Source organism: Sapajus apella, unplaced genomic scaffold (assembly GCF_009761245.1).
Source record: "Sapajus apella isolate SASKATOON/1434 unplaced genomic scaffold, GSC_monkey_1.0 scaffold201, whole genome shotgun sequence".
Taxonomy (NCBI): Eukaryota; Metazoa; Chordata; class Mammalia; order Primates; family Cebidae; genus Sapajus; species Sapajus apella.
Genome location: NW_022437141.1, coordinates 4,243 through 16,887, shown reverse-complemented (window position 1 = coordinate 16,887; position 12,645 = coordinate 4,243). Strand labels below are relative to the sequence as shown.

The window sequence follows — 12,645 nt, the reverse complement described above, 5'->3', positions numbered from 1 at the left end:
CTGGGCAACATAGTGAGTACCCATCTCTACCAAAAATAACTAGCGGGGCGTGATGGCACACCTGTAGTCTCAGCTACTGAGGACGCTGAGGAGGGAGAATTGCTTGAGCCTGCGAGGTCCAGGCTGCGGTGAGCCGTGATCGCGCCACTGCCCTCAAGTGCTTACATCTGGGGCAACAGAATGAGACCCCATCTCTAAAAATAAATAAATAAAGTATCCAATTCAAGCATTTTGGCTTAGTCACAGAGTTGTGCAATCATTGCCACCACCTAAGTTGAGCAAATTTTCCTCACCCAGGAAGGAAACCCCATACCCATTAGCCGTTGTCATCTCCCCCAGCCGCTCCCAGCTCTAGGCAACCACTCATCTACTGTCGGTCCCTATAGATCTGCCTGTTCTGGACATCTCACAGGGATGGAACCATACAACATGTGACCTTTTGTGCCTGGCTTCTTTCTCTTAGTGGAAGAGAAAAGAAGGTGCATCCATGTTATATAAGCATGTATAAGTGTTCATTCCTTTTTATTGCCAAATAATATTCCATTGTCTGGATCCACCACATTTGGCTTATTCACTCATCAGCTGATGGACGTTGGGTTTTTTCTTCTTTTTGTCTATTATTAATAGTGCTGCTACAATCACTTATACACAAGTTTTTGTGTGGACATATGTTTCATTGTCTTGGGTGTATACTTAGGAGTAGACTTGCTGGGTCATGTGTAACTCTGTTTCCCTTCTTGAGGAATTACCAAGCTGTTTTCCAAAGAGGCTGCACCATTTTATATTCCCACCAGCAATGTATGAGGGTTCCAATTTCTCTCCTTTAGAAATCTAATCAAATCCATTCAAATCTACTCAAATCCATTGTCTGTCTTAAAATGGGGCTTTTTGTTGTTGAATTGTGTTGTGCTGTGGGTTGAATTGTGGCCCCCCCAAAAGAACATGTTGAAATTCTACCCCCTAGTACCTCAGAATGTGACCTTATTTGGAAATAGAGTCTTTGCAGAAGTCATTAGTTAAGATGAGGTCATGCTGGAGTGGAATGGGCTCTTCATCAAGTATGACTGGTGTCTTTATAAGAGGAGGAGAAAAGACACGCAAAGAGAGGAGAACACCAAGTGAAGACAGAGACACGGAGGAAGACCATGTGTGACAGTGGAGAGAGAAGACCGGAGTGACACGTCTACAAGCCAAGGAATGCAAACAAGCGCCTGTAACACCAAAACCCAGGAGAAAGGCGAGAACAGAGTCTTCCTTAGACTCTCCAGAAGGAGCCGCCAGAACTATCAGAGAATAAATATCAGTTTTGTTTTGTTTTGGTTTTGAGACAGAATGTTGCTCAGTCACCCAGGATGGAGTGCAATGGTGCAATCTCGGTTCACTGCAACCTCCACCTCCCGGGTTCAAGCAATTCTCCTGCCTTGGCCTCCCGAGTAGCTGGGATTACAGGAGCGCACCACCATGCCCGGCTAATTTTTGTATTTTTAGTTGAGACAGGGTTTCACCATGTTGCCCAGGCTGGTCTTGAACTCCTGACCTCAGGTGATCCACCTGCCTTGGCCTCCCAAAGTGTTGGGATTACAGGTGTGAGCCATGGCACCTGGCCTGTTTTATTTTGTTTTGAGGCAGGGTCTTGCCCTTTGCCCAGGCTGGAGTATAGTGGTAATCCTCCCACTTCAGGCCCGCTGAGTAGCTGAGACTACAGGCATACGCCAGCACGCCCAGCTAGTATTTTACATTTTTAGTAGAGATGAGTTTCACCACATTGCCCAGGCTAGTTTTGAACCCTTGGACTCAAGTGATCCACACACCTTGGCCTCCCGAAGTGCTAAGATCACAGGTGTGAGCTACCCGCCCAGCAATGTGTGTTGTTTTAAACCATCGCATGTATGGTACTTTGTTATGCTGGCCCTAGGAACTAATCTAAGTTGTAAGGTGCTTTATGTATTCTGAATATGAGACCCTTATCAGATTTATGATTTGCAAATATTTTCTCCCAATTCTGTGATGTGCTTTCACTTTTCTGCTGGTGCCCTCTGGAGCACATACATTGTTACTTTTGATGAAGTCCAGGTTTTGTTGAAGTCTATTTTTGTTGTTTGTGATTCTGGTGTTGTATCTTAAAAAACCTTTGCCTACGCCAGTATCACAAAGATTTACTTCTGTGTTTTCTGCCAAGAGCTGTGAAGTTTAGCTCTTATATTTAGGTTTCTGATCCATTTTGAGTTAGTTTTGGTGTAAGGTGTGAGGAAGGGGTGTTATTATTTTGCATGTGGGTATCTAGCTGTCCCAGTATGCAGGGTTTCTAAGCCCTGCTTTCAGGTCTGAGATGAGGGAGGCCTGGCGAGTAGGTCTCAGGGTCCTCACTGGCTGCCTCTGCCACTCACTTCTGCGCAGGGTCCTGCAACCCCAGGCAGCCTGGCCCTGCCCCATCCCTTCGTTGTTCTCTTTTGAATCTGAAGCTGCTCACTGGCTGGGAGAGATGGGGTTGCGGGGAGCACCTGGGGTGAATGGGCTTGTGGGAGTGGATTCTAGTTCCTTTTCTCCAGTATTTCAATTCCTCCCTGGCCTTCTGTGTCTGAACATGGAAGAGCAGAGGCAAGGAAGCTGGCTGGGCTATGCTAAGTGGCTGTGTACACAGAGGAACTGAGTCACACAGTGGTACGACCAGCCCTCCTGTTTTGTTAAGTGCCACTAACCTGACCCTGACACTGCTCTTTCCAGTCCCTGAATCAAGACTGCATACCTGCTTTGTAATCAGGGGAGGGCTGGTTTGGACAGTTGGATCCATTTGGATGCTACACAACTCCTCAAGCCAAGGGTGGCAAGTTCTGACTCAGGCACTTGAGCAGGGGGCAGCTCACAGAACTAGGTCCCCAGGGCCTCCTCCATGGGGCCTTCAGAACTGGCAGGTGCTTCCCCCCTCCCAGTGGCAGATGATGTGTCAGTCAAGGCACTGGGGACTAGATACTGAGCAAAGCCTGCATAGGTCATCAAGACCTGGGGGACCTCCCTGAGGAAAATAGGCAGGAGAAACAGCTCCCCAGCAACCATGTGGCTATCTGGGCAGCCTCACATATACCTGGGAAGTCATGTGATCTCCAGCCCCTGCGAATGGCCCTGACAGGAGATAGTACTATCCCTGAAGACTCAGCTCTGGGGACAACCATCACCTCTGCCTGGAAGCTTCTCTCACCCAGCCTCCGCCCTTCCCATCCCTAGCTGGGTTAGGCCCCGACTGGGATCCCACGATATTCTGTGCTTATCCTGCTTCTAGTACCTATAAGGCTGTTTAGAATGGTTCTTTTTCTTGGTATCTCCAACAAGTGCTTGGCCCAAGGTCGTACAAGATGAGGGTATAAATCAAAACCACCCCAATGTCTTTAACATAAAATAACAAAGGTGTGCCAAGGGGCCTGGAACGAAGGAGACAAATGTGAAATTTAAGATTATGGATGTTCAGGCTGGGCATGGTGGCTCATGCCTGTAATCCCAGCACTTTGGTAGGACAAGGCAGGAAAATTGTTTGAGGCCAAGAGTTTGAGACCAGCCTGGACAATATGGTGAAACCCCATCTCTACTAAAAATATAAAAATTAGCTGGGTGTGGTAGTGCATGCCTGTAATCTCAGCTACTTGGGAGGTGGAGGCATGAGAATTGCTTGAGACTGGGAGGCAGGGGTTGCAGTGAGCTGAGATCGATGGAGCTATTGCACTCTAGCCTGGGTAACAGAGCAAGAGTCTGTCTCAAAAACAAACAAAAAATGGACATTCAGTGGGGAGGGCTTCTCTTTCCTGTGAGTAAAGAGACTACTAGGACATGTTCAGACACAGTCTGTTGATCACAGCTGCCAGGAAATGAAACTAGGAAACACCTTTTGCTTTCTTTCTTTCTTTTTTTTTTTTTTTTTTTGCCCTTCTCCTGATTGTAGCCTTTTGCTTTCTCAAGCAACAGGGAAAAACAGTGAGAATGCAGGTTCCTCGGAGCTTCTGCATATGGGCCTGGACAGAGCTCTGAGGCTGTGTGCCCCAGGTGGGTGGGGAGAGGAGAGAGGGTATGAGAGAGAGTACACGCATGAACACCATTGTTTCTCTCTTCTCTCCTTTCTTCTTTTTTTTGAGATGGAGTCTTATTCTGTCACCCAGGCTGGACTGCAGTGGTATGATCTTGGCTCACTGCAACTTTTACCTCCCAGGTTCAACCAATTCTCCTGCCTCAGCCTCCTGAGTAGCTAGGATTACAGGCACCCACCACCACACCCAGCTAATTTTTATGTTTTTAGTAGAGACAGGGTTTCACCATGTTGGCCAGGCTGGTCTCGAACTCCCGACCTCAGGTGATCAGCCTGCCTCAGCCTCCCAAAGTGTTGGGATTACAGGCGTGAGCCACGGCACCTGGCTTCCTTCTCTCCTTTTTTTTCCACCACGTTCCTACAACCTGCTCACTCAGGGACCATGTCTGGCCAGTACCCTGCCCTTTAACAGTAGAGGGAAATCATCATCGACTAAGGATCTATAGCACAGCCATGACCGTCACCAGGTACCCAAGACAAAAGAATGCCACCTTGCATTACTAAAGGCTTCATGACACCATATATAACACCTGAATCCCAGAGAGGAGTGTGGCTGAGGAGTGAGACACATGGTCTCTGGGCCACTTTCAGAAGGATGAGACTTTGTCCAGCTTGTCCTCATTACGCCAGGCAAAGGAACTGCCTGTACTCATAACTGTGGGAGTGGAACCAAGTACCATGGGCAGGTGGTCCATGGGGACAGTGATGAAGACCAAGTCCTAGAACTCACACTGCCCCCTGGGAGTTAAACTGAAACGAACTCATAGCCCCCAGATCCCAGACATGTGTCACCCCTGAGAGCCCCCTACTCCCTGCACCTTTCCTTCCCAGGGCTTAGCACAAGTGTAATTATGATGCAGATAATCATTTGTCTAATCTAATATCTGTCCCTAAAGGGCTCTTGTCTGTCCTGTTGTATCACTCTACCCCTAGCACTTAACATGGTGCTTGGCTTATAGTAGGTGCTTTGTGTTCAATGAATTAAAAATCAATTTTTTAAAGAGAAAGACTGAATGGGTCTCTGTACCATAAAACCTGACGGTGACCACAACACCTCCCCCAAAATAACGTCAAATAAAAAGCACATGGCTAATTGACAGAAGCATAGAAAGATGAGGACCACAGGGGTAGACATGCAGGGCACAGCCTGGCACTGTCCACAGGCCAGGAGCCCAGCAGGTCCACGTAAGCTGGCAGGCTATATAGTGGTACCTGGTGACTACCTACTGAATGAGCAGTGAATGCATCCACAACTCCCCTGTGAGATGGACACAGGACGGCAGCAGGACCCGAGGTTCTCACATCAGACTCAGCACCAAGTGCTTACATGTGACATTCCCTAAGCAACCTTCCAGCAATCAGAGTTCCCTGTAGCTGGCACAGAGGCAGAGCCTGCTATGATCACACCAACCTGACCACTCTGTCCGCTTGACGATACACTTCGATGGCCTGCTTTGGCTTCCCAAAGTGCTGGGATTACAGGCGTGAGCCATCATGCCCAGCCTGAACGTCCACAATCTTAAAATTCACATTTGTCTCCTTCCTTCCAGGCCCCTTGATTCACCTTTGTTATTTTATATTAAAGATATTGGGATGGTCATGATTTAATCCCTCATCTTATATGATTCTGGGCCAGGCACTTGCCGGACATACCAAGAAAAAGAACCATTCCAAACAGCCTTATACTGGGATGGGGAAACAAAATAAACTTAGAAGTTGGTATCTCAAGAATCTCTTGGGAGTTTGAGGACTATTCACCGATGCCTACTCTCTCCCAGGTCCAGTGCTTGGTGCTGACAATACAAAAGTGAACAGGCCTGGTGCTCTGTATCATAGAGCTAATATTCTAGTAAGGAAGACAGAAAATAAACAAGGAGACAAAAAGATAATATACTGTAATTATGAGTGTTATAAGCAAAGTCAAGCAGATGAATGAGACACAGCGTCACTGGGGATGGCTTTTGAGCTATGGGGGTCCGGTCAGGAAAGGCTGAGACAACAATGTAGCAAGTTGGGAAAGAAGGAACAGCAAACATAAAAGCCTGAGGCTGGGCCAGGTATGGTGGCTCATGCCTGTAATCCCAGCACTTTGGGAGGCTGAGGCAGGTAGATCACTTGAGGCCAGGAGTTTGAGACCAGCCTGATCAACATGGTGAAACCCCATCTCTACTAAAAACACAAAAATTAGCTGGGCGTGGTGGGGGGCATCTGTAATCCCAGCTACTTGGGAGGCTGATGCATGAGAGGTACTTGAACCTGGGAGGCGAAAGTTTCAGTGAGCTGAGATCGCGCCACTGTACTTCAGCTTAGGTGACAGAGTGAGCCTCTGCCTCAAAAAAAAATTTAAATAAAGAAGCCTGAGGTTGGAAGGAGCTCGCTTGGACTCCTTCCAACCTCAGGCTGCAAGGAGGCCAGTGGATCAGAGCTTAGTGAGCAAAGATGTTACCCTGTCCCATCAGCTTTGAGGCCTTGGCAAGATAGGATGCCTGAGCCTGTAAAGCAGAAGCTAGACCCTGGGCAGGAGTGAACTCAACCTGGTCAGTGCCGCTCTGTGGAGCCCCGTGGGGCACACAGCCAGCATCGAGGCAGGTTGTCACTCTGCCTCCAGCTCAAGGCAGGCACTACAGAGCTTTTCTCTTCAACCTTCAGCATGGGTTGGTAGGTGCGCAGTCACAACCTTCAGGGTCCTAGAGCATTCATTTTCAGGAAGTAAATATTCAGGATGTACTGAAGCATCTTCAGAAAAGCAAATACAAAGAGTCTGACCCACACTGACCGTTCTGTGATTTACATGGTCATATCCAAGAAACAGAGTGAGGCCAATCAGATATTCATATAGAAAAATATGAGCTTTGACTTTTTTTTTTTTTTGAGACAGAGGTTGTCACCCAGACTGAAGTGCAGTAGCACGATCTTGGCTCACAGCAACCTCTGCCTCCTGGGTATTCTCCTGCCTCAGCCTCCCGAGTAGCTGAAACTACAGGTGCGTGCCACCACACCCAGCTAATTTTTTTGTATTTTTGTAGAGATGGGGTTTCACCGTGTTAACCAGGATGGTCTCGATTTCCTGACCTCGTGATCCGCCTGCCTCGGCCTCCCAAAGTGCTGGGATTACACGTGTGATCCACTGCACCCAGTTAGAAGTCACCCAGTGTGACTTCTAACTCACACCACATACAAAAATCAATCCCAGAGGCTGGGCATGGTGGCTCATGCCTGTAATCCCAGCACTTTGGGAGGCCGAGGTGGGTGGATCACGAGGTCAGGAGTTCAAGACCAGCCTGCTGACCAACATGGTAAAACCCCATCTCTAAAAAAATAAATAAATAAATATCAATCAGTCCCAGAAAGATCACAAGCCTAATTGTGAAACATAAATCACTAAAACTTCTAGAAGATAATATAAACAAATACCTTCAGATCCTTGGTGGAGATGAGTATCTCTTAAATGGGGCAAACCATAAACAAAAAGACTGATAAACTGCACATCATTAAAAGAATCGCTGGTGAATAAAAATACCATTAGGAGATTTAAAAGTCTAATCCTATAGACTAGAAAAAGATACTTGATATATATATTATTTTTGCCCAATAAAAGATTTAAATCTATAATATATAAAGAGCTCCTACAAATCAATATAGACACATACAACTAAATGTAAGACTGGGATGACAGCTTGGACAGACATTCTATAAAAGAGGATTGACTGGCCGATAAGCAAATGAAAAAGTATCACCTTTAGTCATCAAAGAAATGAAAATTAAAACCACTACACATCTACCAGAGTGGCTAAAATTAAAAAGATTGGTGACACCATTGGCAAGAATAAAGAGCAACTAGAATGCTCATTTGTTGCCAATATGAGTATAAATTAGCACAACACTTCAGAAAACTGTTTGGTGGTGCTAATTATTAAAGTTAAACATGCTGTGCACGGTGGCTCACACCTGTAATCCCAGCACTTTGGGAGGCGGAGGTGGGCGGATCACAAGGTCAGGAGATCGAGACCATCCTGTCTAACACAGTGAAACCCTGACTCTATTAAAAATACAAAAAATTAGCCAGACATGGTGGCATACGCCTGTAGTCCCAGCTACTCATGAGGCTGAGGCAAAAGAATCGCTTGGACCCAGGAGGCGGAGGTTGCAGTAAGCTGAGATTGCGCTATTGCGCTCCAGCCTGGGCAATGATCGAGACTCAGTCTCAAAACAAAAAACAAAAAACAAAGCTAAACATTTGCCACCCTAGGACCTAGTAATTCCATTCCCAGGTATATACCCACAGAAATAAGCACCAAGGCTCTCCAAAAGCACGTACAAGAATGTTCACTACAGCTTTCTTCAGAATAGTCAAAATCTGCAAACAACCCAAATGTTCATTAACAGGAGAATGGATAATAGGTTGTGATATATTTTTACAATGGAATACTATAGAACAATGGAAAAGAACAAACCATAGCCTCATACTATATGTACAGCTGAAGCTCACAGACGTAGTGTTCAGTGAAAGAAACCAGACACGAAAGAATACATACTGAGGCCGGGCCCAGTGGCTCATGCCTATAATCCCAGCACTTTGGGAGGCTGAGGCAGGTGGATCATGAGGTCAAGAGATCGAGACCAGTCTGGCCAACATGGTGAAACCCGTCTCTACTAAAAATACAAAAATTAGCCAGGCGTGGTGGCATGTGCCTGTAGCCCTAGCTACTCGGGGGGCTGAGGCAGGAAAATCGCTTGAATCCGTGAGGCGGAGGTTGTAGTGAGCTGAGATCGTGCCATTGCACTCCAGCTTGGGCGACAGAGTGAGACTCTGTCTCAAAAAAAAAAACAAAAAACAAAAAACATACTGCATGATTCCATTTAGAGGCATGAGGTTCAACAACAGAAAAAAACTAACGCAAGGTGCTAAAAGTCAGAATGGTGGTTTTCAAGGGGCATAATGACTGGGAGAATGTCCACAGGAGCCCCTGGTGGGCTAGACACTGTCTATATCTTGATCTAGATGGTGGTCACAGGATGCACATCATAAGTAAATACTCACCAACGTAGACACTGAAGATCTGGTACTTTACATACATCATTGCTCAAAAATTTTTTAAAGGAGAAAATGGGGCAATTCCTCAGGGAAAGGATGGCCTTTTCAACAAATGGTGCTGGTTCTGTTGGGTACCTACATCCTTCATACACAAAAGTTAACTCAAGATGGACCACAGAGTCACATGTAAGAGCTAAAATGATAACATTCTAAGAAGAAATCATGGAGGTAAGTCTTTGTGACTTTGGATCAGGTAATGGGTACTTAGATGCTAACACCAAAAGGACAAGTAACAAAAGAAAAACTAGATAAATTGGACTACATCAAAATTAAAAGCTTTTATGCTGCCAACAATATCACTGAAAGAGTGAACAGGCAACCCACAGAATGGAGAAAATATTTGTAAATAATGTATCGGTAAGGGACTAGAATCCAGAATATACACTATTTAAAGAACCAGCCTGGGCAACATGGTGAAACCTCATTTCTATAAAAAATACAAAAAAATTAGCCAAGCATGGTGGTATGAGCCTGTCATCCCAGCTACTAAGGAGGCGAAGGCAGGAGGAGCACCTGAGTCCCGGAAGTTGAGGCTGCGGTGAGCCAAGATTGCACCACTATACTCCATCCAGCCTGGGCAACAACGAGACTCCACTTCCAAAAAAAAAAAAAAAAAAAAAAAACTAGACTGTACAAACTGTTGGTGAGGATATGGGGAATACAAAATGGGCAGCTGCTTTGGAAAACAGTTTGGCAGTTCCTCAAAAGGTTAAATATACTTATATGATCCGAAAATTCTACTCCTAGTTATGCATCCAGGAGAATCAAAAACATATGCCCACACAAAAACTTACACATGAATATTTGTAGCAGTATTATTTATAATAGCCTAAAGTGGAAGTAACTCAAATGTCCATCAGTTGATGCAACCATACATAAAAAGGGACATGGCCATACAGTGAAATATACAATGGGAGACTACTCAGCTATAAAAAGGAATGATGTATTCATACATGCCACAACATGGATGAACCTCAAAAACACATGCTACATGAAAGAAGCCGGACACAAAAGGTCACACATTACATAATCTCATTTCTATAAAATGGCTAGAATGGACAAATCTATAAAGATAGAAAGCAAATTAGTGGTGACCTGGGGTTGAAGGGAGAGAGATGGAAGTGATTGCTAATGGATAGAAGATTTCTTCCATAGGGGATAAAAGTGTTCTACAATTAGACCGTGGTGATGATTACACAACTGTATGAATATACTAAAAAACATGGTATTATACTTTAACAGGTGAATTGTATAGTATTTGAATTCTGTCTCAATAAAGCCGTTAAAAAAAAAGGGGGTGGGGTGCCTCTGCCTGTCTATTCCATGGCTCTGGCCCCATCCTGAGTCATACGATTTACAGCAAGCTTGTCCAACCCACAGCCCAGAGGCACATGCGGCCCAGGATAGCTTTCAATGTGGCCCAACACAAATTCGTAAACTTTCTTAAAATATTATGAGATTTTTGTGGAGACGGAATTTCACTTTGTTGGCCGAGGCTGGTTTCCAACTCCTGGGCTCAAGCAATCCTAGTCCCCAAATATTTTCATTCTAACACGCAATCCATTAAGAAGGGAGATTTTTCTTTTTTTTTTTAAGACAGGGTTTCACCATGTTGGTCAGGCTGGTCTTGAACTCCCAACCTCCGGTGATCCACCTGTCTTGGCCTCCAAAGTGCTTGGATTACAGGCGTGAGCCACCACGCCCAGCCTAAAAAGGGAGATTTTCTATTCTTTTATCATGCTACGTTGCAGAAATCCAGCACTTATTTCACATGGCACATCTCCACGTGGACTTGCTACATTTTAAGTGTTTAACAGCCACAAGTGGCTAGGTGCCATATTGGACAGTACAGCTCTAAAACCTGGGTCATGCTGCAAAGTGAGTATGTTCAAGGCCCAGTATTTTATAAAAATATTAATTTAATAGGCTGAGTGCACTGGCTCATGCCTGTAATCCCAGCACTTTGGGAGGCCGAGGCAAGTGGATTGAGACCAGCCTGGTCAACCTGGTGAAACCCCATCTCTACTAAAAATACAAAAATTAGCTGGGCATGGTGGTGGGCGCCTGTAATCCCAGCTACTTAGGAGGCTGAGGCAGGAGAATCACTTGAACCCAGGAGGCGAAGGTGGCAGTGGGCAGAGATTGTGCCACTGCACTCTAGCCTAGGCAACAGAGCAAGACTCCATCTCAAAAAAAAAAAAAATTAATAATAACGAGTACTAAGGAGGAAATGAAGGTTCAGAGAGCTGAAGTGGCTTGCCCAAGGACTTATGCTGGTGAGTGGTAGTGGTTAAAGAGCTGAGACTGTGGTCAGATGAGAATGATCTTCACAGAGTGACATGAAAATGACAAGAGATACAAATGGGAAGTGATCAGCCCAGTGCCTGGCTTACATCTACAGCTCACACATCAAGAAACATGAGCCCCACCATCACGATGCTATTAACACTATCACCACACAGGGAGAGGAAGGCTAACAGGGAGAAGGCAGAGACCACTCGGGGTCACTAGCTGGGGAAATCCTGTGTCAGCTGACTTTTCCCAAGACCGCCCCCGAAATGGCTTGCACCACTCACCGGACTGGTGGGTGAGGAAACTACCAGCTTCGGTCCAGCTCTATCATGTGCCAGGGCCTTCTGCGGGCCATTCCCTGGGCCCACTGCTCCGGCTGTCTCGCTGACAGTACTAGAAGGCTGCTGGCCTGAGGCGCTCTCTGCAGGGGCAGCTTGGGCAGTGCCCAGCTGCTCTAAGTCCAGGGTGCTGGGCGACTGGGGATGAGGCTCCTGCGGGTGGACATCATCTTGAGTTCCAGAGGCTGCCTGGGCAGGAAGGGGCTCTGCAGGTGCCTCACGGTGCGCGTGTGTGCTAGTGTCGAGGCCACGGAGGGAGAGAGTGGCCTGTGGTGTGGGGATCTCCGTTTCTTGGCTCAGTCCGTTGGTTGGCACAGAGTTCACCTGGGCTTTGCTGAATTCCAACAATACCCTAGAAGTTTTTAAACAAAGAAACCTGTGTGACAGGTTGTTGTGACAATGCCCAAGGCTACTGGGGTAGAGGAAAGAAGGTAAAACTGCTGTTTTGTGATTTAAAACAACCCACACCCTCTTAATTATCCACTGCACTGCCCTCACTCAGTCCTCCTCTGACACTCCCACCACTTTCTTCCTGGCCAGGATTTAGGCAGACTGTGTGAACAGGTGATTTGTGGAGCCCAGGATATCAGGTGAAGAAGCTCCCACAGCAGACAGAAGACTTGGTGTGAACGGGGACTTACTGGCATTCTGAGTAGGCTAGCTGTGGGCCTGGAGAGCTTGCTCAGCCAAACACACAGTTGTGTGGGCCATCCTTTCCCCAAACACAGTCTGCAGCAGAGCCTCCGGGGACAGAGAGTCTCAGAACAGGCCTCCTCCGCAGCACAGGGAGCTGAGGCGCCAGGACTCTGTGCCCTGTAGCAGGGACTAGGAGAAGCGAGGGCTAACAG

At 46.4% G+C, this 12,645-nt stretch overlaps 1 protein-coding gene across 1 annotated transcript in view; it reads right to left on the bottom strand.

The window, feature by feature from the left end:
- Positions 1–12,294, bottom strand: part of PLEKHM1 (pleckstrin homology and RUN domain containing M1) — a gene marked incomplete at its 5' end in the record, with an annotated part of 34,210 nt that extends 21,916 nt beyond the window's left edge. The window contains one exon of the mRNA XM_032270026.1: positions 11,744–12,294. Coding sequence (XP_032125917.1) covers positions 11,744–12,294 — 551 coding nt within the window. The remainder of the gene's footprint in view (positions 1–11,743) is intronic.
- Between the last annotated feature and the right edge of the window lie 351 nt (positions 12,295–12,645).